General features: G+C 57.9%; 1 protein-coding gene across 1 annotated transcript; it reads right to left on the bottom strand.

Moving 5' to 3' along the window:
- Nucleotides 1–192: 192 nt before the first annotated feature.
- On the bottom strand, nt 193–19,930 carry SCN4B (sodium voltage-gated channel beta subunit 4). Its single transcript, XM_060604870.3, has 5 exons — nt 19,663–19,930; nt 10,980–11,152; nt 9,760–9,988; nt 7,238–7,367; nt 193–3,975 (listed from the first exon to the last, which is right to left on the bottom strand). The coding sequence occupies exons 1-5, from the start codon at nt 19,721–19,723 to the stop codon at nt 3,882–3,884; spliced, it is 687 nt and encodes a 228-aa protein (XP_060460853.1). The 5' UTR covers nt 19,724–19,930; the 3' UTR covers nt 193–3,881.
- Nucleotides 19,931–27,384: the final 7,454 nt, after the last annotated feature.

The following is a 27,384-nucleotide window of genomic DNA, read 5'->3' as shown; positions in this document are numbered from 1 at the left end:
TTCCAACTTCCCTATGAATGAACGTGCCCCACGTTCTTAGACATTTTCCACGTATGATCATACCAGGGCAGGTAACATTTCAGACCAGGAGACCGGGGCTCGGGAGGGAAAGGAACCTGTCCCCATTACAGCTGGCAGGTAATGAAACTGGAACCCAACTCCCCAAAAGCCAAAAATGGAAGCCCCAAGCCGTTTCTATTAAACATAATTTTTATTTCATCCAAGGCAAAGCTAAATAAAGTTCTACAATGCCAAACGTGGTATAAAGGCAAGAGAGTTGATTGCATCCATCTTTCTGTGCTTGGACACAAGTCATGGCTGGGGGTGTGCATATCCGTGCCTCCCAGAGGCGCCAACGGACCAGAGGCCTCCCGGACCCATTGCGGCACTGTTTTGATCTATAGTTATATTTAAAAAGTTGACTATGGGTATTGTCATCCAAGCCAGAGGAATAAACCATGCATAAGATAGTCAAAAGCTCTGAATATCAGGTGGGAGGGGAGGGACTCCAACCCGGGACAGAGTAAGGTGAAGCAAGCTGTAGGATTTTCTCGAGAAGTTCCCCTCCTTGCTCTCCCCACCCACCCCACCCCCCCACTCCCAGCACTCATGGCAGCTGCCTGCGACCATGGGAGGGAGTCATGGGGTAATGGGGCCCAGAAGCATGGCTGCTCTTCCCCTCTGTCTCTTATCCTCTCTCAGCCTCCAGGTGGCCCAACAGCTATAGCCCAGGCCAGGAAAGATGACTCCCCAAATGTGCCGAGTCTCCCCCCATCTCAGGCACACTCAGCCTTCACACACGCCTCCTACACAACCGCGCTTCCGTGCACAGCCCCTCCCCCCCCTCCCAACTCCACGGGCACACCCTCACCTGCCACCATGTCAGGAGCACGCTTTCACACCCCTCCCTTCACACCCCAGCTCTGGTCAGCCAGCCAGGAGGGAAAAGTCTGCGCTCCGTCGGCCCCTCTCCCAGACCTCTCTAGCCTTACAGGTTCGTTCTGGCGGCCTTTTGCTCAATTCCGGCCCAGGGAGAGACGCAAGGCCTAGAATGCTGAGGTCCTCGTTTGAGGCCAAGGATGGGGAATTGGAAGAGACTCTCGTGTTGGGTCTCGCGGACTTTACTGTGGGCACAGCTGCGTGCCTCCAGGGCTCCCAACGCTAACTCCGTGAATGGCTCTCTCTAGCCCAGGAGCCCTGGAGACACCCTCACCAACCCCTGCACATCACCCTCTGAGATCAGCGCGCACTGAGGGACGGCCTGGGAACATGGCTTTGCCCGTCTACATTCTATGGCAAACCCATGCCAGTGTGCCTCCCGGGTGCCCTCCCAGCGCTGGGGCAGAACATTCTCTGTTGCGGGGACAAAGCTGAGCATTCTTAGTCCCCACTCGCTCAATGCCCGTAGTGCCCCCAGGCACCGGGGCAACCCAAAGTGTCCCCCCTCCGGTCCCCATTCTACCCCCTCTATTGAAAACTCCCAAACAGAAGCCGTGGATAAGAAGCTTCAAGCATCAGAGCCAAGGTTTCTAATATTGCAGAGACTAAAATAATTCCAAGGGGGAGGAGTGGGAAGAGAGCGAGAGTGGGTGAGAAAGAGAAAGTGCATGCGTGCGTGTGCATCGATGTGGGTCTGTGTCTGTCTCGTGGGGAAGGGACACAGGTGAGGACAGGACAGACTTGGAACGACTCCTCCAATGATAAGGCCTGGCCTCCTAGATCCCTTTCCAAGCCAAAGAGATTTTTTTAAACAAAAACCCGTCAAGCCTCACAACAGTCCTGGGAGGTAGGTAAGTATCATTACACCCACTTTATAGACGGGAAAAGCGGAGCCCAGAGCAGATGCGTGACCACCTATCAGTCAGCAGTAGACCCCGGAGCGGACAGGATGATGCTTTTCCCCCCACCACCCCCCTGCTCTGGAAACCCTGGCCTCCTCTGAAGAGAGTAAGAGGAGCCCAACTGATTCGGATTCAGCTCGTTCAAATGTTGAAACCGGGAAGGAGAAGCAAGCAGCTTTCACGAAGGTGGCCACAAAAAGTTTTCCAAAAGGCTGGCAGTCTGTGTGTTCGCAAAGCCACAAAAATCTGAGCCCGAGCCTAGAGTTCTGGGGGGTCAAGGATGGGAGCCCTAGAGGCAGATCAGAGTGGGACCCTGTAAACCCGTCAGGTGGGGTGAGGGCCACGGGTCACAGCCAGGCACCTGTTATTCAGCCCCCATCCCCTCCACCCTGGAGGAAGCCTGCGGCTGCTTTTGGATAGGGAGAATCTGGTGGCAGCCCCCTAACCTCTGGGAAAGGGGGCTACTCCCTTCCTATCCCTCCCAGGCCCAGAGGACAGAGCGCCAGAGAGGGGGCGAGCGGGAACAGATTGTGGAGGCCTCCCCTAACCGCACACGGCTCTCTTCACCCCTCCTCCCGCCCCATGGGGACACCACCGCCGAATTCCCTGTCAGGGACCCTGAGAGTTCCATGATCCCATCACTGTCCAAGGGGCCACTGGTGGGCCCCCTCAGCTCCCTGGTCCCCAGCATGGTCTTGGGAGGAGGCAGCACTACACCAGAGATGGCCATCGCGTCCAGGCTGGAGACGGGACAGAGGGGATGAGCCAGGACATGAGGAGCTAAGGCACAGTCCAGCCCCACACACAGGGGGGTGTGCAAACCAGTTCTTAGAAAAGCAGAGAAGACTGCGAGAACTCTCTCCCTGCTCCTCCCCCACCCTCGGGGGGCGAGGGGGGAGGGTGGCACAGCTGAACGGGAAGCAGCCAGGAAACCCAAGGGCCCTCTCTTCCAAAGCGAGAGGATCCCGGAGGTGAAAGCAAGGCTTGACCCCAAGTTGGAGGTGAACAACCCAGGGCCAGGGGAGAAGGTGTGATGGACGGGCACGGGCACGGGTGGGGGAGTGAGCCCACGGGAAGGGAGGGTCTGAGAGTGCAACACCTCAAGCAAGATGATGCCACCTGCCGCATCAGGGAAAGAGGAGCAGAGGGGAGCCAAGCTCGGGAGTTCCCAGGGGCGGCCATGGTCCCGCCATGCCGAGGAGAAGGGGCAGCCCGCACTGGAGGTGCCGGGGCGGGCATCCCAGTGGCCGAGGGGCCCTGGACACCGGCTCGCCCACGTCCGCAGTGCTGGTTCCCCGAGAAGAAATGCTAGGAAAGGCTTCAGTAGCACCCCCAGTGCTCCAGGAAGGCCGGGACCCCCCCTCCAAGACCAAGACGGTCAGCCCCAGTTGGGAAGGTTCACGGACTCCAAGCAGCAGTGGGGGACGGGGGGTCTGGGGGGGGTGGAGATGGGACAGGGGCTGTGGGACACCCTGTGGAGGGGAGGAAGCGCCTCCCCAGAGGGACCTGGCGGGTCAGGTGTCCATCAAAGCCACTCACGGTAGGACCCCCGCTAGCAGGCTCCCACCCCCGACCCTGAACAGAGGCCTGTAGGCCACAGCCACCACCGAAAGGGTTAGATCTCCACATTATTGTTCACTTGGGTCCAGCTACCGGGGCAGGCCTCACTGATCGCCCGCCAAGCCTCTCTTAAACAGAAATCTGGAGGAAAACCAAGGTGTTGCTCATACAAGGTGGGGAGACTGAAGAAGACCGCATGTACCCAGGTGTTGGGGGACCCACCTTCCACACCGCGGAGCCTTCCTTTGCTTCCCTGAACTTTCCACAGGCCCCCTCCCCTGGCCGGCCCTCATCCCTGGGGAGCCCCGGCTGGGAGGGGGGCAGGCAGGCTGGCCAGGACCCCGGTTTCTCCCCAGAAAGACTACAGCTGGAGCCAAGCAGCAGGTGTCTCAGGCACGTGGGTTCACGGACACGGCTCAAGCATCAGTTCCATCATCAGAAAGTGAGGCCCCCGGCGGCTGCTCGGCCCCCAGCAAGGGCTCACACTTTGGTTGGTGCTTTCTCTTCCGCCTTAGAGCCAGGTAACCCATTCTCTGTGTTATCATTCCCTGAGGAACTCATGAGGCACTCTTTCCTGGAGAGGGAGAGAGCAGGAGAGGGCACTGGTGAGGTGGTGAGGACAGGAGCAAGAGTAAGGGGTCAGCTCTGGAGAGAAGCGGTGGGCCCCACAACCCGCCCCAGGCCCTCTCTCTGGCCTTCCGGAGGGCACAGGTGGCGAGACGTCAAGTCATCTAACCTCTCTGGGCCTCAGTTTCCTCATCTATAAAACGGACGTAACGATGACACCTTCTTCGTGGGGGTGCCACAAGGCATCAACGAGTACCTGGAACGGTGCCTGCCACGTGGACAGGACCCGGGAAGGCTCACCGTCACCTAGTCGCCCCAATGTGGCAAAAGGCAAGAAAGAGTACCAGGCGCTGTTCCCAGGGGTCAGGGCTCCGGGGAAGCCAAGCCAGGTTAATTCCCAGGCTGGGCCAGCCCAGGGGAAGGGTGCAGGCCAGCGGGCAGTACGTCAAGGACAAAGAGCTCCTCCCCAGGCCCCCGGCGGGCCCTTCAAGGCTCCCTGAGCCGGCTGTGACCAGAGGTGGAGGAACACTCACGGAAGAGGCGGAGAGAAAGAGCAGGGCATCGAGGGCGGCAGGTGTGGACAGAGTATGGCGGGATGGGGAGACGGCAGGAGGAAGGAGAGATGGTTACACGGGAAGACATCCCCCAGGAGTGCCACCACCCTGCCTGCCCAGAACTGGTCGTGTTCCAGGATAAGAATGCCCCACCTCAATGCCCGTACCCAGGCTGCATACGGCTCTCCAGAGAAGCCCTGACCGCTACATCACTCCGAGCTCTCTGCTTGTGAAAGCTTCCGAGGCTTTTTCATGGCTGCTGTGGCCACAGACTATCTTCGCCTCACCCCGGACTTGTGCAGCCAGCTTCGAGGCCTTCGGGAAGGACTTGCTATTTTGTCCTCATCGGTTTTGTCTCGCAAAATTTACTCCAGAGCTGCAGCCTACCGAGCTCCTCCTAGATCCCAATTCTGTTCTCTAATAGTCACTCGGTTCCTGGAAATTTGATATTCTTGGTGTCACTCAAATCCTAGTAACAATGAATAAGCAGGGCCCGGTGGCATACCACTAAAGACCTCTATTCAGATGGATCTATCTACCTTTCTGTCTATCTTTCTGTCTGTCTGTCTATCTATCTATCTATCTACCTACCTGCCTGCCTACCTACCTATCCCTATACCTATAGCCAACCAGACAACCACAATCTACCTAATTGTACTCCCAAGCACTCCAGATTTCTTTACTGAAAAGCTACTCGGTACCCAGCACTGTGTCAGGCTAGCAGGCGCTGAGTGCCTGCTCTCAGAAAATTTGCAGTCTTCCAGAGAATGTGACATTAAACACATGACCCCAACACAATGATAGGGTGAAGGGTGTGCCGAGGAGGGATTCCCCGAGGAGGCCTCCTCCTAGGGATCGGGGAGGGCTCTTTGGACATGTCACAGAAGTTGAGTCCAACAAAGATGAGCAGGAAAAAGGGAGGAGACATTCCAGGCAAAGGGAACTGCGCCTTTGAGGAGAAGCCCAGAATTGATCCCAAGATGCTGTCCTGCATCTCCCTTCTGCTCGGGAAGCCACGCCATCTCTGCTGTTAATGCAGGCTTTCCTGCACTCAGAGGACCCTTGCAGGCTTCCCCGGGGTCTGAATCCCACCTCCAGCCTCCCCTCCCACCCAGTCCCTGTGCTCACCGAGGCCAGACCCATTCTTCCAAAGCCCTCTGATCATGCCAGGCCCTGAGAGCTCTCACAGGCTCCAATGCAGCCAGAAGGAAAACCGATCTCAACCCGGACTCCCAGGTCCCCAGGGGTCTCCCCGCAGCCCCCTCTGCAGGCTTTTTCTCTCCTTCCCCCCGCCCCCCAACCACACGCCCCGCTCTCCCAACCAACAAAATGCCTTGTTCTTCAGACACATCCCTCCTCCCAGACTGTCCTCTTCTGCTCTCAGCAGTTCTGGAACACCCTTCTCCTGACCCTCCCCAAGGCTTAAATTACATCCATCTCGCAAGGCCTATCACAAATGTCCCTTTGGCCAGAAATCCTTCCCTAGTGTTCCACCCTCTCCTGAACCCCTGAAGCATTCTACTGCACCTCTGTGTGAAGTGTTACCATCTGCAGCAACCTCTTGATTTACCAGCGCCCTAGCAAGAAAACATTTGGTCTGCCTTGTCCTTGAGGAACCCATGGTGGTTCCCGAGAACCACTGTTTTCTTTTCTAAATGCTTTTAAACCATATGCTGAACAGTCCGTTCTCCAATTTTGCTAACCGTCAATAGCAAAACTGGTTATTAAAAACAAAATGCGGTCCAACTCCATGCTCCTGGTCCCTCTCCAAACTCTCCAAAACCCTGGTCATGATGCAGGGAGACAGTCCAAGATTTCTTCATCCCAGCCAGTGCTGGAGGTGATACCCCGAGCCTCCCGCTCTCTACCCCCAGCGCTGTTCCCTTAATGTCCCCCCGGCCTTCAGCTTCCCTCCCTTCTTACCAGTACAGTTTCTGCCCTTTCCAGCCTAACTCCCTCTTCTCAACAAAGCGGAATGACGGGAAGAGAAACAGAGCAGTTCTGGGGCGCCTGGGTGGCTCAGACGGTTAAGCACCCAACTTCAGCTCAGGTCATGACCTCTCTCTCGGTTCATGGGTTCGAGCCCCACATTCCAAATGCCTTTTCACATTCTCCTCCTGCTGTTCAGGAGCCCGACACAGTTCTGGCAATTCCAGGCCCCAGGGGCTGGGCTCGTACTCCCTTCCCATCCGTCTTAAACCTGAGCTCGCCCTGGGGTTTCCGGCAAGGCCCTATCGGCCTTCTTAGATTTTAGTCTCCCCCGTGTGAACTTTCAGAACAAGGGTCTTCCCATTTTAGAGTTTCTGTACACGGAATCTCGCATTTTCTGTGATTCGACAAAGCAGGCGTCGTCAGTCCTCTGGTAAGACTTAGGCTGGGGAGGTGCACATGGAAAGAGAGGAGCTAACGGGACGGACAGGAAGACCGCTAGAGGAGAAAGAGCAGGCAGGTTGTATTCGTGTACTCCGGGAACTCAATAAATTCCTCCAGGAGGGAGAGGAAGAGGGGCTGGGAGGCGGGAGGAGGGGCGCAGGGATGGGAAGGAGGGGTAGGAGTGGGAAGCGAGGATGGGGTGAGGGGACACATGGAAGGATGCAGGCGGACGGGGGGCAGACGGCAGTGGGATGACACAACCCCGGGAACACCCACGAGAGAAGACGGGACGGGGCGGTGGGCCCGTGGGGGGGACAGGAGCGTGCAGTGGAGCCAACTCACTTTTTCTCCTGAGTCTTCTTGATGACGAAGGCGATGAACTTCTTGAGCAACAGAATGCAGATGAGGAGCCCGATGACCCCGCCCACGACGCCCAAGATGATGAGGGTCACCGTGTTGTCCACTTCTTCCACTGCATGGGCAGAGCAGGGAGAGGAGGGGGTGGGTGAGGGGAGCGGGAGTCACCTGGAGCCCGGCATTATGGCAGCCCTGCGGCTACAGCCCTCCAACCCCGGGTCCGCGGCCCTCCCCAGGCCTTGCAGCAGGAAGTAGAAGCTGGAACATGGCGTCCACCAGGCTAAGGCACGACACGAAGAGGGCCCTCCCCCGACCCCCTCCGTGCACACACCCTCTCACAGGCACACACGCCGTTCTGGAATAATCCAGACGCGGGGCCACAGCGGCTTTTGAGCCCCAAATTGCCACATCGAATGTCACTGCTTCTTTCTGGGCCTCTTTTGTCCGTGCAGGAAAAATGAAGCATCTCCCTCTAACAACTTCTCTGCGGCAGGAAGTCTTCAGGGTCAGGTCGTCCGGATTTTAACTACAGGATTTCAACAGTCACTAACGAGCTGGTAACTGGAGCTGGTCACTAACCCTTCTACCTCGGTTGCCTCCGCTGAACTCCTGACTTCCGGAACCCCCTCCGCTCCCTGTACCCCGACCTCCGTCGAGAAAATTCCACCCTTCCGGTTGTTTTGGCCAAAATGCTTGCAGTCATCCTTGACCCCTCCCTTCTCCAAACCCCACATCCCATTCACCTGAGAATCCTGATGGCCCTAACTTAAAAATCCCAGAATCTGACCTCTCAGTGCCACACTGGCCCAAGACATCCTGGCCTGGCTGTTTGTAGGAGCCTCTTAACCGGACTCCTTACTTCATCATCTATTCTTGGCCCTGCAGAGAGCTTGTTCCAGGTTAATTCTTCTACTCAGAGCTCTTTAGTGGCTCCCGTCTCCCTCAGGCCCCACACAATATGGCTTAATCTGACTCATTTCTAATTGCTCTGCTCCAGCCACAGTGGCCTCTCTCTCTTTGTTTTTCTTCCCAGCCACAGTGGTCTCTTTGATGTTCAAGTATCTGCCTCAGGGCCTTTGCCCTTGCTGTTCCCTCTGCCTAGACTATCTTCCCAAAGATATCCCCATTGCTTCCTCAAATGTCCTTCTTCTCTGTTGCCTTTTTGGTGCGGCCTTCCCCTCTTTCCTTCCCCGTTTTGCTTTTTCTTCACAACGCCAGCTGTGTTCTCTTCGACGACATCATTTTCTTCTTTATTTTGTTTACTATATATCTCCCCTGACTGGAAGGACGTCGCCAGAAGGGCGCAACTTCGTCTACCTTGTTCGTGCTGTGTCTTCGGCACCTGGAACAACGTCTGCCACACGGTAGGTACTCAATAACTATCTGGTGAATAGAGGAATGAAGGAGTCTATAAAAACGGAGAAAAGATCCCTTCAAGGGGACGTGTGAGGATCAAAGGAGCGAAGGTAAGACCCAGCGCCTAACTCAGGGTCTGGCACCCAGAAATGCTCCGTAAATGTGGCTTCCCTGCCTCTCCTCTTCCCTCATGGAAAGGCTGCACACAAAGTGGGATAACATCCAAACATAGTAGAAGAGGTGATGCTCTACACAGCGTTGACCCAGATGGCTCCAGGCTCATGGCGAGCTGCCTGGACGGCCGCTGGCTCTGCCCCTGACACGGCCAACAGTGAACCCACGGGCATCTCTCTCTCCAGGCCCCACATCATCCGGGAGGGCAGTGAACCCCCAGGAACACAAGAAATGCAGCACAAGCAGGATCCTTGATCAGCTTCCCTCCCTTTTCTTCTCTGCTTCTGTGCCTCCTTAGCCTGGCAGACGCCCCATCCGCGAAGCCCAGCCTAACACCTCCAGCCCCTTCTCTAACCACCTCTAGCGCCTGGAGTCATGTGACCACCTGGCTCCTCACCACCGGCTTCTTCACCGCCCAACCGTTCCATCTGTGCCAGATGGCAACCCCCAACTGGGGTTTAAGCTCCAGAGGGGAGCGATCGTTCTTATCAATCTCGGTTGCCTGTGCCTCTCCACGCTCCACCCCTACTTCAGGTCTCTGCTCACCCGTCTTCTGTCCTACCCTGAACTCTAAACTCCTCAAGGGAGACCACTGTGGATCAGTCGTAGCCCTTTTGGTCGGATACGTGGCATGCGACCAGCAGTTGCTAAGGGAATCCACAAGAGCAGTAATGATCGGCACACCCCACGAACTTGCCCCGCCACAAAACACTCCTAGCTCGCGTCTCTACTTCTCACGGGTACCCTAGGAGAACGCAGATTTTACAGATGAGGAAAACCGGCTCAGAGGAGCGAAATGTATATCACGAGCTGTTCAGCAGCAGAATGAAGTCTTCCTGCTCAGTGATTTGTGCTTCCAGATGTGACCCCAGTAACTCTCGAGAGCACAAAACAACAGAAAACACCAGTGGGGTCCATTTTGCCATTTCAGTGTAACGCTGAGTGGGGTATCCCTGGTCCCAGCCCCCACTGCTTACGTTTATCGACGACTTGGAGGGTGATGGTGGCCTGGTGATGAATATTTTTCTCCTTGGGGTTCCTCACATGACAGGTGTATTTGCCCGTGTCGCTGAATTCTAGGTTCCTCAGCAGAATGGAAATGTTGTTCATCTTCTCCTTAGTGGAGCCCTCCAGAGTGATGCGATCATCGTCTTTTGACTTCACCTTGGGGTCAGACTTCTCATTCTTCACTGTCCCGTCTATGATCTATAGGGGGAAGGAGGGGGGGAAGAGATGGCCGAGAAAGAATCAGAGTCCTCAGAAGTCACGGCATCACTTCAAGCCCATCCCTTAGGTGCCTCCCTGCCCAGGTCCAGAAAGAGCCTGCCGCCAGAGACGCTCCCCCCACTTGGTTTCCTCCCAATATCGATGACTCCGCCTGTCTAACCTGAATTTTGCTTGCTTCACGCTAAACCCATTTTCTGTCATTAAGGTCTCCCTGGAACGCAGCACAGCGCTTACTGCTTTCTTCTTAAAAGCCTTTTACATAATGACTCCGGCAAATCCCACACTCGTTTCCCTCTGTCAACACCCCCCACCCCAGCCTTTGCTGACGCCTTGTCCCCTGTCCATCTGAATTCTGGCCCTCCGTCAAGACCTGGGTCAATCCCAATCCTACGGCACTGTCCATCAACAGCCTCTGAGTTCGGCGTCTAATTACATCCAGAGTTGGTCTCCTGTGGCTTCCTTACTTACACCTTGGGACCCCTACCGGACCACGCGGTGACTCCTCCCTGAGCCCCTGTTGACTGATCCACCCCACCCCCAGCCCACAGCCCTGCCAGATACTCCTGGAGAGCTTCCTCTTGCCTCCCTTCAGGTACAGCTCCCCAGCCCTTCTCCCCTTGGCCTCTTCTCATTTCCTCTCTGCAAGCCTTCCAGAGGTCTTTTCCCTCTCCCGTTTTTTAAATTATTTTCACACAAGCAATCCAAGTTTCAGGTATTCCTTCAGACCAGACAAGGACTCTAGCCAAGAATGCCAACAAATCCCCCAATTCTGGAATCACAGTCTAAGCATTCCTCCCATTGGATCCTTCTGGACAGCTCTGGGAAGAATGCTAGGAGCAAGGGTGACACAAGGTGGATCCTGGGGACCATTGCAGGGATGTCATTCCAGAAGGGACCAGACCAGGGGAACGGGAGGCAGGGGTAAGGCACAGGGAGCTGAGCTGTCCCCTCCCCTCCCCCCACGACTTACAGTCCTGAATGTGTCACTGCTGTTGTACGACCACCAGAAGTAAAGGTCCTGGAAACCAAAGCAGCTGGAGAACGTGCAGGGCAGCAAGATCTCCGTGCCGTTGACGGCGTAGATGGTGGTGGCTTTTCCCACGGACACCTCCAGCGACAGGGACACGGGGAGCAGGAAGAGACCTGTGTGAGAGACACCACCCCCCTGAATAAAACCCCACGGGAATCCCCAGCCTGGAGCTCTGGAAGAGGACACTCGGGCAGGGAGGCGTGGCTTGGCCGGGCAGGGAGGTCTCTGTCACCCTCGGTATCAACTTGGGGAGGACGGTCCTCTTCACTGCAGCTCACACTGCCTGAGCCACCCGCCCTCATTCATTTCTCCCGCCTGGCCCGGGCCGGTGAGCCGCCCTTGTGGCACACGGAATGACCACCAGGGGTCACCCCAACCCAAGAAAAAGGGGCCCTCGCCGCGAGTCGGCGCCCCCTAACCTGCGGGGCAGTCCCTGAAAGTGCCATTCCCGCACCCCGCAGGTGCCGGACGGGCTCGGCCTATTGGCGGCGGGAATGGCCCCTGGGACGCTGCGCGGCCCCCTCGTTACATTTCCCGGATTGGGGGGTGGGGACGAGGCGAGGTCCCGCGCGGGGAAGAAGGGAAAATGGGCAAACCCCGTCCCCGACACCGCGCAGCGGCCTCTTCGTCCTGAGCCCTGGACCCTCGCACCGGCCCCCGGGGGCTGAGAGGCTGAGGGCCACCTCCCGCCCGACCGTGCCTGCCGGGCCGGGTCCCACGGCCCCTGGACACCTGCCGGACCCTGAGAACAGGAGGAAGGCGACCCCCCGGGGCAGGACCGACGGGGGGTGGGGGGGGACCAGGGGACCGGGGGAGGGGGTGGGGTGGCTCGGGGGCTCAGGTCAGGCGAATGTAGGAGGAAAAGGGAGCGGGCAGACCCCGCTGGAGGCAGAGTCCAGACGACAGGGATGCACGGGATACGGGCGGTGTGGAGGGTGCCGGACCGCTGTCCCCTCCTGGCCCGGAGTAGCCCGGACTGTCCCCCACACCCCACAGCCCCTCTCGGCCCTCCTTCCGGGAACGTTCCTCGAGCGCCTCCCCACCCCCCACCCCCCCGCCGGTCTCTTTCTCCCAACCTCGCACCCACTACTCAGGACATCATTGGGCCTGGGAACCACCAGTCTCCACTCGCCTCTGGGACCCACCTCGTGGCCCTGGCCCTCCTCCTGTCCCACAGAGTCCTTTGAGGAGCCCCGCGATAGGGGGCGTGGGGAGGAGGGGCGTCAGAATAAGACGCCTAGCTGTCCTTGCCCCTAAGTGAAAGGGGCACCTGGGGTGGCCCTGAGCGAGGTCTCAGAGAGGGTCCTACTCAGGTTCCCAGCCATCCCCGGAATAATGACCCTTTTTCCTGGGCCCAGAGCTCTGCTACAGGCCGCACGTGGGTGATGCCATTTCATTCCCAACTCACACCTGGAAGATGGGTATTTCTGTAAGACTGAGCCACTCAGGCACCCGGACTTCCGGCTCAGGTCAGGATCTCACTGTGGGTTCCACCCCTGCCTCTGGCACCGAGCTGAGGGCTCGGAACCTGGAGCCTGCTTCCGATTCTGGGTCTCCCTCTCGCTCTTTCCCTCCCCTGCTCTCGCTCTGTCTCACCCTCTCAAAAATAAAAATAAGCATTACAAATAAAAAGGTGGGTATTAGCAATCCTACACTTTACAGACGGGAAAAGTGAGACTCAGAAAAGCAAAGCGTGTTGCCCAAAGTTGTACAACTCGTGGGGTTCTGGAAACGTGAACCCAGGTCTGACTCAAGAGCTAGCGCGCAGGAGGGAGCAGCCCTGTGGCTGCACTGACTCCTGTCCCGAAGTTTCCCTGATTTTTCTTCCCAGACTGCAGCTCCTCCCAGCTGCTTGGACCTCCGCCTGGCGTTCCCAGAGTGCCCGAGCTAGAGGCCCCAGGCTGATCCGTTACTCTCACTGCCCATCTTAGAGACGGGACAGCAAGGCCCCACATGGGAAGTGACTTGGCTGCACTGACCGGGCATGATGGCTGGGCCCCCTGAGACCCCCCCCCCCCCGCCCCAGCCCAGATCCGCTCTGCAGACAGTCCGTAGATGGGTGTTGTTCCCAAGACAGCCAGGGTCAGTCCTTGTCTTAGGGGTCACCAACCTCTCTCTTTGTCCCATCCTGACTCTCAGGGACCTCTTTTGTCTACCGTGATTCCTTCATGGTCCCTAATCAGTTTCTCCTTGCTTTGCTCACCGGAGGTAATGATGCACCTAAGCAGTGCTTTTTAAATGACAGCGAAGGGCTCCAAGGAGAGCCAACGGCCCCGCTTCTTGCACTCAGGGCTCCACTCAGCTTCTTCACGTCCCCTCAGCTGCTGAAGGCAATGTGGAGGGCTCTCACCTCGAAGGTCAGAAGAAACACGCAATGGTCCAGGAACCCATCGTGGCCCCTGCCAGTGTCGATCACAGCCGATACTTATTGAGCATGTACTATGTGCCAGGCACATCGGATCTATACCCATCCTGTGAGCGACGTGCTATGATAGGTCCATATTATAGATGAGACGACTAGCACAGAGAGGTTAAGTGGCTCGCCTTTCGGTCAACAAGAAACATTTCCAGCATTCCAAAGCCCCAAAGCAAGAAACTCCTTTCTTACATCCTAGTAGAGAAGGGTTTGCCCGCCAAGGTTCCCATGAGTGTTGAGAAGTTAGCCCTCATTCTTCGATCAGCTCTTATGTGCCAGGAATTGTTCTAGAATGTGGCTTTCCAACTTGAGACAGCATGGGAATCACCAAGATGGCTTGGCCCACCTCTGGAGTTTCTGATTCAGTCCAGAGAGCCTACCAGAAATTAGAAATTTGCATTTCTAGGGGCGCCTTGGGGGGCTCGGTGGGTTAAGCTTCTGAAGCTTGATTTCGGCTCAGGTCATGATCTCATGGTTCCTGGGCTCGAGCCCCACATTGGGCTCGGTGCTGACAGTGCAGAGCCTGCTGGGGAGTCTCTCTCTCTCTCTCTCTCTCTTTCAAAATAAATAAACATTTTTAAAAAAAGAAATTTGCATTTCTTCATGTTCTCAGGGAATACTTTGGTCAGCAACAACACTTTGAAAACCACTGTCCTAGAGGATTTATCCATATTAACGCCAGCTTTTATTAGAACACCAAAAGGTAGGTATAATTTTTCTCATTTTACAGATGGTGAAACTGAGGCTCAGAGAGCTTACATAACTTGCCCAGGGCCACATAGTAACTGGTGAATCTGGGACTGAGCCCAGGGCATGTTATATGCCCTGTCTCATTTAATCCTCATAATAATCCTAGGAGGTAGTTATTTTTATCCTTATATACAAAATGAAAGGAACAGGCTCAGAGAAAATCACTTGCTCAAGGCCACACACCCGGTGAGTGGAATAAGCAGCATTCACACTCTCAAGGCTAGCTCGGCTCACTGCTCCTGGTTTCCTTTTTCCCTCTGCCCCTGCCCTGCAACACACCTCCCCTAGAGGTCTGGGGACAGCAGCCAGACAGGAGCAAGCGGCCGACTTCGGCTCAGGTCACGATCTCACGGTTTGTGAGTTCGAGCCCCGCACCGGGCTCTGTGCTGGCATCTCAGAGCCTGGAGCCTGCTTCAGATTCTGTCTCTCTCTCTCTGCCCTTCTCCTACTCTTTCTCTCTCTTTCTCTCTCAAATGTAAATAAACATTTAAAAAAAATTTTTTTAAAAGATGGCCCTTCTGTAGGCAACACGAGCTCTGCTTCTGACCCCCATTGTTCCCCCAAACCAAGGAACAGAGTGCGGAACTATGACGGGGAAGCCTTCAGAAGCTTCCTAATAACCACAGGCCTCCCTCGGTGCCCAAGCTCCAAGGACAGCCATAGCTCCAGCCTCCAGTGCTCACTGGCACCTCTGGCCAGGAACCCGCATCCTGAGGCAGATGGGGGGGGAACTCAAGTCAAGGGTCACATCCCCTCCCCAACCCCCGCCAGAATGGGATATCCAAGAACACCAAAAATACACATCGAAAGCAAAATCTTTCTGACTGCTTTAAATAGGGAGAGGCCAAAAAGGGCAAAAGAAGAGTCCAGAACGGAGGACAGGCTATTTCTTTAAGGTCTAGCTCATGACAATGCATATTTCTGCCTGATTAGCGTGTGCCTATGTGGATGACTTAACTCTAATACACTCAGGACTCCCACAGTGAAACATTGCCATTCCCAGCATGGCCTGGAGGGGACAAAGGAAAGGCAGAGAGGCTTCCACGGAAAAGTCCAAAGCCCTGCCCAAGTTCAGGCATCAGAGACGGCGGGCAAGCCTGGGCTCTGCACCGCACAGCCTCCCAGCGGTCTGGAAGTCCTGGCCGCTATGCCTGGGAGGCTCGTGCACAGAAAAGCCAGGGGCCTGTCTCCTGTGTTCTCCCATTGGCAATGCTCTACTGGGGGGACAGGAGGGAACAAGGGCAGATGTTGGTCCACTAGAGGCCCCCGGAAGAGTGCTTCAGTAGGATGACCAAGCCAGGAGCGGACTGGTCAGCAGGTGCCAAGCAGGCCCCACGCTGCCTGCTGACCTTGATAAAGTCAGAGACGCCACAGCCCGCATGCACACCCCAGACCAGGGATGCCTGTCTTTCCTACCTCCTGAGCTTGGTATAAAGACAAAACATGAGCTCACAAAGTCCAAGAAGGGCCTCGGTGAGGCCACCCCTCTGACCTAGGCACCTCGAAGGGAGAGGAGGATGGTATTTGAAAGGAGGGAGGGGGACAGGGCTCACCCCCATCACAGGTCTGGACGCGACCAGGGGACCTCTAGGTCAATGGCCGGTGTCAGCCGAAAATGCCCCCAGGCCGTTCGCACACTACATTGTACTCGTGCCCTATATCACCACTTGGAGGTGATTGTGTCTGTGCGGCCATTTCCCCGGAGTGAAGACGTTGCTTAGAATTTCAACTGTTTAGAATTTCAGTGTGTGCCTGTATTTGGGACTGGGGGCCTCTTTCTGGCTCAGGGGTCGATGAACAAGGTCTCACCCTGTGGAATACCACCCTGAGCCCCAAATCTTTGCCTTTGCTCCCTGAAAGGCCCTGACTACCCAGCGACTCTCGGAGCCTCCATTTTCTTTGCCCTTCTGGGAAGCCTTTGGTCCCTCCACTCTCATCTGGGCGCTGCGGGTATTGTCTGAGGAGTCACTCGAGCTGCCCAAGTTTTAGTAAAGTAAAAAAAGCCCTAGGGGCGCCTGGGTGGCTCAGTGGGTGAAGCGTCCGACTTTGACTCAGGTCATGATCTCGCGGTTTGTGAATTCGAGCCCCGCGATGGGCTCTGTGCTGACAGCTCGGAGCCTAGAGCCTGCTTCCAATTCTGTGTCTCCCTCTCTCTCTGCTCCTCCCCTGTTGATGCTCTGTCTCTCTCTCTCTCTCTCAAAAATAAATAAACATTAAAAAAAAATTTTTTTAAGTCCTTGGCGCATGCAGATGTTATCATTAAATATTCACACCAGCGGGAATCTTACGGTCACCATCAAACATTCCAAGGCAAATGCCAAGGCAGGAAATGGTCTGCCACCTCTCCCCAAATCCAAGGATCAATCACTCACTCTCTCTCACACACACACACACACACACACACACACCGCCAGAGGGGAGGGAGCAAAGAGGGGCAAGGTAGCATGGGCTCTAAGTTTAGCTCCGAGGGCTGGCCTGGCAGCATGGGAGGCGGAAGCGGGCTGACTGTAACAGGGAAGCTGATACGCTCTGGTCCCTGGCCCCGGGGGAGTCAGACAGAGACAGGCTCAAAGTTAGAGCTGAGTAGCAGAAAGTGGGCTGAGGCAGCAGGACAAGACCCCTCCTGGGGAGCAGGGCCCTGGGGACCGCGGGAGGCAGGGCTGGGCCAACCAAGGCCCCTGGGCCCAGAGACAAAGGAAAGATTTCAGCTCCCTCTCCCTAGGCAACCTGCCTACTTCCTGCCCACCCCCAGGAGCTTTGCTGAGACAGAAGTGTGCCCCCGAGAGAGTACTGGATGCTCAGCAAAATCAGCTTTGCCAACAAGTCCAAACAGCGAGCCTGCCCCCCCCCCCCTTGCAGCCACGGAATGGGTGTGTGGGCACAACCAGCCTGCGGCTTATGCAGAGATCCCTGCACTCTCAGCAAGCGGTGGGAGTACCTGTGCCCAGGGCCTACCTTTCGCACTGATCCTAGCACTAGGGCGGGGGGAGGGAGGGCTTTGGGATACCCCCACGGCCCGCATCTCCAGAAAACCAGCCCATCACCCAGTCCAGCTCAAAACCAAGGGCATCTCTCCACTCCTCCTCTTTCCCGCCCTCTTCTCCGTGAACTCCTTACCTCACCCTTTCCTTTCCTTTTCTCTGAGCGGGTCTGAGCACCTTCTCCTTAATTGTGTTCTCATTAAACAAGCCCTTAATAAATACATACCAAGGGAAAGAGGGTTGTGCAACATAGCACCCTCACAAGTGATAATTAAACACAGATCACAGCAATTAAGCAAATCGGGGAACAAGGAAGGGGCGGGCAGGACAGACATATTACCAGTTACAAGCTCAGGAAGGGACTGGCACCCACGTAAACCCCAGCCGCAACAATACGACCTTGGAAACTGCTTCTCTGTTTAAGAGAGGGATGTGTTGTGGGGTTATGAGAAATCTGTGGTCTCAATAAGTGAAACTGAGTTTGACATGGGGTGAGGGGGTGGCGGGGGAGGGACCCCGGGGAGCTTACTGCTTTGTGCCCAGTCTCTGCAGGTGTCTGGGCCCCCAAGCCTCTATCCCTACAGGCCTCACCCCTTCTTCAGCTCAAGAGCACAATCCTGCTGACCTTCCCTCTCACCAGACTTTAGTCAACTGGGGGGCAAGTTGGGCTGACAGAGCCCAAGAGAACTCGATTCTGTCCCACTTGACCATCAATTGGCCATGTTGGGTGAGTCACCTTCCCTCTCTGGACCCTGGCTTCCTCATCCTTAGGGGAACTCTGTGATATGGTTTTCAAACTTCCTGCCAGCTCGGATGCTGCCAGGGAGCTTCTCAAGTTGGCTGTCCAGTTGCCCCTGTATCTCCCCTGCTGGACGGGGAGCAAAGATGGCGCCTGTGTCCCAAGTTCAAAGCAATGCCCTCTGTGAGGGCTCAGTAGCGGCCGCCTGGGCCGGGTCCAAGGAGGGACCCTGGTGGTCCTAAGTCTACCCAGCTGAACAGTCCTTGGGGGGAGGGGGGAGGGGACGTTTTCCACCTGGAGCAAAGTACCAGGACTCTGCCCACCGCAGGCAGAAGGCGGGGCAGAGGTGTTGATAAGTGGGCTGGTTTAATGACTGTAGGAGTTTGACCTCCCCAGGGACCCCTTACCCCTGCCGTGGCCGCAGTGGGCACCCGGGCTGATCAGAGGCAAGATGGGGGTGGGGAGAGCTGGCACACAGCGGCCCCGCGCCCACCCAATGAAGAGGGAGCCTCAAGCCCCGCAGACGCCAACCTCATTAGGGTCACTGCGAAAGCAGCACAAACCTGCGCCCAAGGGACGAGAGACGACACCCGTGTCTTCTCGCCAGCTGTAGGGATGTAAGTAAATCGGTGGCTCCCGAGTGAAAGAAATACTCTACCCTCCTCCGCACCACGTGCATACACGTGGCCACCCAGGTCCGCATACAGTTTATTTACATTTGCACGCACGGCAGCGGCCGCCCTTAAAAGCTTCGGTCTCCCTGTTTCCGGCACAAACGCCTACATCATGTACCTAGCCTGACGAGGGAAGCTGCCAAAAGCCAAATCTGACAAATATAAACAGGAAGAAGGGCAGGTGCCAGAGATGGGGTCAGCTTACATTGAAATCCAGCTATGATTTATGAGGGGATTAGATTCTGGACTGATACCGTTCTCTAATCTCTTGGAGTTCGCCACTCAAAACTATCACGTGTATATTAATAGATATTAATACTCTCTTCCTTCGGGGTCCTCTGGATCTGTCTCCTCCGTCTTCATACTCATCCCAAAACGAAGAGCCCGGGAGCAGGTTAAACAGGTCCTCCCTGTGGTATCTCTTTGCAAGGAGAAGGAAAAGATCTTTCCTAAAAGGGGGCTTGCACCGTTCTCCAAGTGCTTCCAACCCTCCCCAGTCCCTAGTGTGGGGCTGCGGGAAAGACAGTGGGCACTGAGGAGATAGAGGGCAGAGACAAGCGGGAAAAGGGCCAGGAGGAAGGGGAGCCCCCCTCCACCCCCTCCAACTGGTGCATCCCGATGCCTGGGCATCAAGCCTCCAAGTTGCAAACAGCTCTGGGTAGGGGGAGAAACCACCATCCCGACAGTCACAGGTGCAGCCCGCCTGGCATCCCCTCTACGCCCGGGGCACAGACACCCTCCCCCAGCAAGCCTAAACCTCAGGACTCGAGAGACCCCTGCTGCAGCGCCAAGATGCAGCTCCAGAAGCCCGGAGCTGAAGGCGCCAGGGACAGCAAAGAACTAATCACGGGGCTGGCGGCCGTTGGGGCGGGGGACACGCACCGTCCCCAGAGAGCACAGCCGTGCGAGCCGGGCGGCCGGCAAGAAACTGGTGGCGGCGCTGCTCCTTCCGTGCCGCACTCCAAAGCCCACCCGGTCCACGGCACTTCTCTTCTAAGTGTCCCCTCCCCTGGGGGAACAGGGTGGAGAAAGAGGAGAAGAGATCAAGCTGGGGCTGCCTTACCCAAAAGCCCAGTGCCCAGCCATCTCGCCGGGGCCGCGCCTCGGTCCCTGGCCCCGGGCATCGTTCTGTGGTCTCCGGAGCGCGCCAGGGGCGCGGGGACGGGCTACAGGGCACAGCCGCTCGCGGCCCGCGGTCTGCAGTGGGCCGCCGAGCCGCCGCGAGCTCTGCGCCGCCGGTCGGGGCTCGGGAAAGTTAGCGGGGAGAGCGCAAGAGCAGGGGGAGGGAGGGAGAGGAGGGGCCGGCTGCTGGAGCCGCTGCTGAGGGCACCGGGAGGAGAAGGAGGAGCAAGTGGGGGAGGAGGAGGAGGAGGAGGAGGAGGAGGAGGAGGAGGAGGAGGAGGAGGACGAGCAGGAGGATCGCCGACCGGGCGCAGAGAGGAGCGGCGCTGCGCCTCGGCTCTGGACGCGCTCCAGCCGCAGGAGGGGCGGCGGCCGCCGCGGAACCCCGGGCGCCCCCGCCCGCTGCGCACCCTGCCCCGCCTCGCGGGCCGGGAGCCCCGGGAGCGGGCCGGGCACCCCGCTTCCTCCCCAGCGCGGGCTGGGCGGCTGCGGCTCAGCACTGCAGGGCCACCCGCAGCCGCCCGCATCATCCCGTGCGCCGAGCTGCCAATTAGGAGGATAGTTGGGGGTGGGGGTAGATGTGGAGCCTTTCGGGTGTTGGGAGGCTGTGTTGCTCTGCTTTGGGGAACGCGAGTCGGGCGGCGGCTCCCTCTCCCGGGGCCGCAAAAGGACCACTCGAACGTCCGCGGCCGGCACTGCCGCAGCGGGTGAGTGCGCGCGCGGGCTGGCCCACTGCGGACCCCCTGCGCCTGCGGCCCGCCGCCCGCCGCCCGCGCCCCCGCCGCTCAGGGCCCGGAGAACAGAGCCTCCAGTTGCAAACGCCCCCCCCCCCCCCTCCGCCCACAGACCTCTCCCGAAATCGTGATGCTCCTGGCTGGGGAATCAGGCCAGACACTCCCTATGTGCGCCCGCTGCACCGTCCTTCTCATTTTGCCCACCCAGGCTGTCCCCCCCGGAACCTGCTCTGTCTCCCTCCTCCAAGGGATTCCCTGAGTCTCCCTTTTGGGGGTGGGGAGTAAAGGAGCCCAGGGCAGGCCTCCCTGCTTGGGGTTACAGCCAGGTCGGAGGGCTGAGGTGCGATGGCAGAGGAGGGAGCCTTATCCGACCTGGAGGGACAAGCGAGTAGGGCTATTTGCCGGCCACCCAGACCCCCTCCCTCCACCACAGATCCTGTCCGCCTCCCTGACCCTCCAGTCCTTGCAGGTCTGGACACCTGCTCAGATTTGGAAGCCTGCTCCCATGTCACGGGCTGAGCCCTGCAACAGCCCCGTCAGTGCCCCCACTTTCTTAACCTGGGGGTCCCCGGCCGGGCTTTAAAGAGATCCTGGCCTCCTTGAGGTTGTCGGGAAGATGCTCTGTGTTTCCAGGAGAGAGGCCCACTGCCTTTCCTCCGTGTCGCTGTGACAGTGTTGTGGTGGCCCTGGGGTTAGGCGCTGGGGACTCCAATCCCACCTCCAGCATGCACTGCTGCGTGACCTTGAGCAAGTTATGCAATCTCCTGCAGAAGCCTCGTCTGTACTTTGTGATAGTTACCTCGTGGGATGGTTAAGAGCAGTGCTACTGAGACGGAGCCACCGGGAGGGGCCTCAGGGCCTCGCTCTGGCCCTCCTGTGGCCCTAATCTCCTCACTGGAAAAGGAGTTCGCCTGTCAGAAAGGAGGGTGGTCCACGCACCTCCTCCTCTAGACCGCGCTCCGGGTATCCGGGATCCTAGAATTCCCTGCTCAGACGACTCAACCCGGAGCCAGCCTCGTCCCCAGGCGCATCCCCTCAGGAGCTGACCGTGCCAGATGCACCCGCAGGCCCAGAGAGTGGGCAAGGGTCAGCTGTTTGCCGGGGCTGGGGAGTGGACAGAACCCGACATGCAGGGTGGAACGTTGCCAGGCAGACGTGAGCGCCCCCACCCCTGCAGGAGCCGAGAAGCAGCCCAGGGAATCCTTTTTGGACCTGGGCCTCGAATTAAGGCCAAGGAAAATTAATCCATTCTGAGGATAACAGATCAACTTTAACACTTTGGCATCTTGACATCTAACTTCTAGTTAGGCACAGACGTAATTTCCATTCGTCTACTTGCTCCGGGCCTTACAAACGTCAGAAGCGGACCTGACGATGAAGCCTGAATGAGATATTCTTTTATGCAAAAAGTGCTTAGCACAGTGCTAGACAGAGGGTGAGCGCACAGTACCTTTTCGTTCGTATCATTCTCAAAGAGGTCTGTGACCCAAAAATGCTCAGTCTCTTCCCATCTCCAGGCTCACCTCACCCTCTCCTCCCCACCCGAGATCCTAGACACTAGACCAGCAGGGCGGGCATCAAAGCTGCCCACTTTATTTTTACAGCAGGGGTCATGTTTCTCAGAACAGGAGGCTGAGGTGAGGGAGGAGGTGAGCCAAAGGGAAGGAAAGTGACCCCTGCCCAGAGAAGGGGGAGGGGAGGGGACAGAGCTCTCTGGATATCTTTAGATCCTGGCGACCGGAAACGGGGCCAGTGTCCCCGGTGCCCTCCGCGTCCCCGCTGCCTCGCTGCTCGTCATTCTTCACAGCCCGGAGAATTCTTAGGAGACACACACATTTCACAGATGAAGAAACGGGCCCAGAGAGGTAGAGCGTGGAGCCCAAGGTCACAGAGAAAGCGAGTCTTAGAGCCAGGATTAGAACCTCCCCCACTATGTGATTCCCTCTGTCCACGCCCCCCCAGCTTTCCTTTAAAGAACATCAGGAGGGTTCCACACTTGGGCAGAAGAAGTGCTTGAGAAATGCATTAGTGGCTAGGAGATTTCTACATTTATAGAGCACTTTCCCGAACAATTCTCAAAACCCTAGACCATTGATCCAGCTTGGAGGGTCCTCCTGAGTGTGCTGGGGAGAGACTGACCCTTTGAAAAACGTCTCCTTGAGGAACCCTCCCTGATTTAGCCCCCTTCGCCCCGCTCAAGAGCCCCCAGTCTCTGGGTGGGGGACGTGATTTCGGCACTTGGCTCTTTTCCCTCCTTCTGCTGGAAATCCCTGGAGGGCCGGGATGGTGTCTTGGATATAAGCCCCCAGCGGCACCCTGGAGGCTTGATCCTTGCTGGTGGCTGATGCACACTCAGGTCCTGGGCAGCCTGCTCAGAAATACCCTGAAGAGCAAGTTTTCAGGGGTTGCAGAGAGGGAGTGGGCCTCTGAAGTATCAGGATGTGCTGTCATTTCTCCGGTGGAGGGAGGGAGATGGGGCCTCGATTTAGGGGGAAGGAGGTTGTCTCCTGGGTAGGGGTCACGTAGGTTCTTTGAAACAGTTCAGGTGCCCTATCGGTTCCTGCCCTCGGGGAGCTGGAGCGGAGCCAGGAGGGAGAGCATAGGAGGGAGGGAGGGTCGGTGTGTGGCTGGGGAAAGGGGGAGCCCCCAACAGTTCTGGGAGCAGAACCCCAGCCCCCGGTGCCCGGGAAATGCTCTCCCAAGCGAAGGAACTCACTCCAGGGGCGGTCCCAGCTTCTAGCAGGGCAGGCAGATGGGAGGCTCAGTCCCCTGCTAGTTCTTGGAAAGGTGGCCAAGACCCCGGCAGGGGAGGAGGGGAAAGGGACACTCCTATGAGGTCTCGGGAGCTATTTTAAGAGGAGTTCCTCCTAAGTAACTGGGGCCTGGCAGGGAGCCTCCCCCCGCTCCCCCCCACCCCTCCCCCCACCCCCCGGCCCCTGTGCTGGCTCCCCCATGCCCTTGCCCCAAGGCCCCTCTCCCCCTCCTCCCCCAAAGCCCCCCACAAGCGGCTCCTGGCCCTGGCCCTGGCCCGGCCTTGCCGATAACTGAGCTCACTGGCAGTGGTGTAGACTCGGAGACTCAGAGACCACGGGGCTCTGCGGGGAGCCCCCGCCCTCCCACCTCACAGCTCCTCTCCCACCAGCCTGGGATCTACCCCCAGAGGCTGCTTCTCCCACCACCTTCCCTGAGCCGCCCCCGACCCCGACCCCTCGCTTATAAACAGAGCCCCAACCTCAGGACGGCGGAACTGCAGGCGCCGAGATCCTCTGCCTGCATTAATTTAAAGTTAAATGCCCTCAAACCTTTCTGCCTCTCGGGTTGGGGCTGGGTGCACGCCACCCGCACAAACTTTTGGGAGCCTCCTTCCTAGTGCGCCTGGGTCTGTTCCCTGCCCGTCCCTCCCCGCCACTCGTTCCCTCCAGCTCCGAGTGCCCGCTCAGCCGCCCCCGGCCGCTGGCTCGACACCCACTGAAGTTTGGCAGGTGCCGAGGGGGTTAACAGGACAGCACGCACCACACCAGCCCGCAGGCACGTGGTCTAGCGGCCGGCCGGGAGCCGGTCCTGGCCACCGTGCCCCTGCTCCCCAAGCCCACCTCGCCTTGTGGCGTTGGAGTAGAGATCAGCTCTTCCTGAACCCTCCTCACCCACCTCCACTTTCTAAGGGCTCTGGGCACAGGCAGGCAAGGCAGCCACCGCCTCCATGCCACCCATCATCCTCTTTTTCTGTTTTCTTCCAGGTTCTATCCAAACATCCTTTCGGGCAAAGGGGGTGGGGAGCCCCAGACAGATGAGCTCATTGGGAGGAGGAGGGCAGAGGGAGGAGGGAGCTGAACCGTCCTGACCAGAGAGGTGCTCACCGGGCAGTCCCAAGCTGGAGAGGGGCGTGTGTGTCCACTTCCAGGAGCAGGCATCCGCTTCCCTGCGGCAGCTCAGAGATGGGGTGAGTCCCCGGCATCTCTTTACTCCGGGCCACGTGGGGGTGGGCTGCGAAGCCCCGGGGCAGGGTCTCAGCTACCCCGCCCAGCACCCCAGAGGTTGTTTACTCACTGCTTCGAGGCTTGCCATGACCCCTGCCCTCCCGTCAAGGGAGCCGGGGGACTCGGGAGGGCTGGGGGCTGGGGGCATTGGGAAGGTTTCTCATCCACTGCAGCCCGGTTGCCCCTGGGACTACCTTGTCAGCTGGACGGCCAGGTGCCCTCCCGGACCCGAGACCCAGTTCTGCCCTGAACGGGGCGCTGAGACAGACAGACCGAAACAGAAATGTAAAGTGGTATGGAGCCCCAGACGGGACTCCCTGAGTGTTCTGATGCGGTCCCCTCTGAACACGGTAGTGCAGGAGCAGCAGCTTTCGGGATTTCGCAAGGGGAGGGCTGGGAGGATGTGAGTAGGAGGGGAGAAATGGCAGGGGAAGAAGGTGGGGGAGATGGAGAGTCGGCTCCTTGGAGTGAAGGGTAACTTGGAGAAGTTGGAGTGTGACCCAGGCCCAGGAGGAGGGGTAGGAAGCAGGAGGCAGCTGCCCTGAGAGCGAAGAAGGGGTTTTACGTGTTTCCAGAAGCCTAGAGGAGAAGGTGGCCAGAGACCAGAGACCAGAGACCGGGGCTGTTGGCACAGAGCTGTGCGGTCAAGGGCTAGGCCACGGAGGACGGGGGTGGGGGGGATGTTAGGAGTCCACCGAGAAGGCTTTGCCTCTGCTTCCAAACACTTTTGCCCTTACCTCGTCCATGGTCATTTCGAGGTTGGCTCTGAGGCACCCTTCCCCCACTCGCTCCTCGACCTCTGGGCTGCGAGAGGCCGGTCCTCTGCCCCCTTCTGTCCTTCCTCGCAGTGTGATGTGACGCCTTTGGCATCGCTCTGCCCTGGGTTTGAGTCCTCTGCTATTTTCTAGCCATGTCACCTTGCGTGTAGACGTCCTAAGTATAGCAGAACCTTGGCCTCCCCATCTGGAAAAGTGAGAAAAGGATGCATATTTGGGGAGTTGTCCTGAAGATTCAGTCAGCTGACGTCCCTGGAATGCTTAGCTCGGGGCCAGACACAGGGTAGGTATTCAGTAAATGGCGGTTATTCTTACTAGTCTAGCCGACTCTCTCATCGGTTTCCCGCCCCCCCACCCCACCTCCCCAGCTCTCTCAGGCTGGACTCAAACCCAGCCCCACAACCCTTCCACTGCAGCGGGGTGTCCACACGGTGTGAGTGGGCCACAGGGCAGGGACGGGGAGGCTGAAGCCTTTGGTGAAGCTGGGAGGGCCCACGGAGGAGAAGGCGGTGAAGACTGGCACCTTCTAACAGTCTTGGCTGGAAGGACAGGGGAAGCTTTGCCCTGGCCGGAGGGCCAAGGACACAATTTGCGCTTGGCCTGGTCTTTGGAAAGAAGTCCCCGAGGATGCTTGACCCCAAATCTCCACCTTCTCCCAGACTGTTTCTCACCGCCAATAGGTGCTCGCCACCTCCCCTCTCCCCACCATGGATGAATCAAGTAAAGATAAATAGGGTGAAGGGGCACGAGGGTACAGAGGCAAGCTGGGGAAGGCTGGGACTGAGTAAGTGGCAGAGGGACAGGAGCTGGCCCGTGCACGTCATGTTAATCTTCAGGCAAGCAAGAGTTAAGCCTCCTTCTAGCACTTGAATCTGAAAATGAGGCCTGAAGAGGGTCATTGTACTTTGGAGGCATCCAGAAGTATGCCCTGATGTATGAATCTTTCGACAACACCCTCAAGCTATGCTTGAATACCTTCCGGGATGGGTATCTCATTACCTCCGAGAAACTCAACCCTCTGCACATCTCTGACTTCCATTGGATCTCTGTCTGCCTCTGCCCACCAGCCCTAATGTGTCGCCTTGGGGCACAACGGCACAAGTCTAATCCCTCACCCTGTGGCCACAGACCTGGCCACCGTATCGGCCAAGAGCTGTGACACACGCTTCCCCTCCTAGTGGGATGAACCCTCTTCGGCTGCCCACGTGCCCACAGGAGGGGCTCGCAGTCTGTTGAGGCAAACAGCTTCTGGTCCCGTGCCACCTGTTTTACGGGCCAGTTGTCCCGGTTGAGAAGCAGAAGCAGCTGTGGTTGGGATAAAGGTGACTCTGTCAGGGCTGCGAGGGAAAGCCCCTCCCGTGGAATCCCAAGTAGCCCAGCTGAGCACCCAGTGCCCACGTGCCCCCTTCCCTAGCACTTCCTGGACGCTCAAAGGTCATCACTGCCAGAGAAAAGGAAGAAGTTACTTTCCCGGTCTTTCTCCCTTTTCTAGCCAGAGGCCTCCTCAGCCCTACAGGGGAGGGGGCTCGTAGGCAAGGCCACCTCACTTGGGCCATCTGAGAAGAGCTCCCGCAGCGCCCTGCCAGCACGGACCCTCTGAGCCCTCCAGATGCCACAGAGGAGGGCCAGGGACCTAGTGGGTGTTGGTAATCCTGTGCATCAAGCCGCCCAGCCCCCAGGCCCCCAGGCATTGCCCAGCCCCCTCTCACTGATGGCTTTTAGATACCACCCCCACCCCCGCAATATGAGAGGGAGACAAGTCACCTAAGAGGGGCCCACATACAAACCGACATGAGGCCAGTCACGCTATGGGGGTGAGGAACGCGACCCTGGGAACTGGAGCCAGGGGACGTGAGTCTTCGCGTCTGATGGTGGGTCATCCTGGGGGAAGGCCTTACCTGGGGAGGAGAGACTTGGTTTCCTGCCCAGGCTCTGTCGCTAGCCAACTGTGTGACTCTGGGAGGAACACTTTCCCTCTCTGGATCTCAGTTTTGTAAACAGCCCTTACAGAAAGCGTGGGGGCCTCTTCTAGCTCAACCAGGCCCAGCGGGGGAGGGGCAGTAGGCTCCTGGGCCGATGTGCCCAGCTGTGCCCAGACTGTGGGAAGAATGGCAGGCCTAGACCTAGAGCCTGAGAAGAGATCCTGTCTTGTCCTTGACCCACCCTGTGGCCTTAC

Source organism: Panthera onca, chromosome D1 (genome assembly GCF_046562875.1).
Source record: "Panthera onca isolate mPanOnc1 chromosome D1, mPanOnc1 haplotype 2, whole genome shotgun sequence".
Classification (NCBI taxonomy): domain Eukaryota; kingdom Metazoa; phylum Chordata; class Mammalia; order Carnivora; family Felidae; genus Panthera; species Panthera onca.
Note: the sequence above shows the minus strand (reverse complement) of the source record. Positions and strands in the feature narration are given on the sequence as shown.

What these genes read in the sequence shown, in the direction of transcription:
- SCN4B (XM_060604870.3), bottom strand. Translation starts at nt 19,723, where the DNA reads ATGCCCGGGGCCAGGGACCGAGGCGCGGCCCCGGCGAGATGGCTGGGC. An exon ending in GCAGTGACACATTCAGGACT is followed by an intron (nt 9,989 to 10,979) that starts GTAAGTCGTGGG and finishes TTCCCCCTATAG; the next exon opens with ATCATAGACGGGACAGTGAA. An exon ending in CCTCCAAGTCGTCGATAAAC is followed by an intron (nt 7,368 to 9,759) that starts GTAAGCAGTGGG and finishes CTGCCCATGCAG; the next exon opens with TGGAAGAAGTGGACAACACG.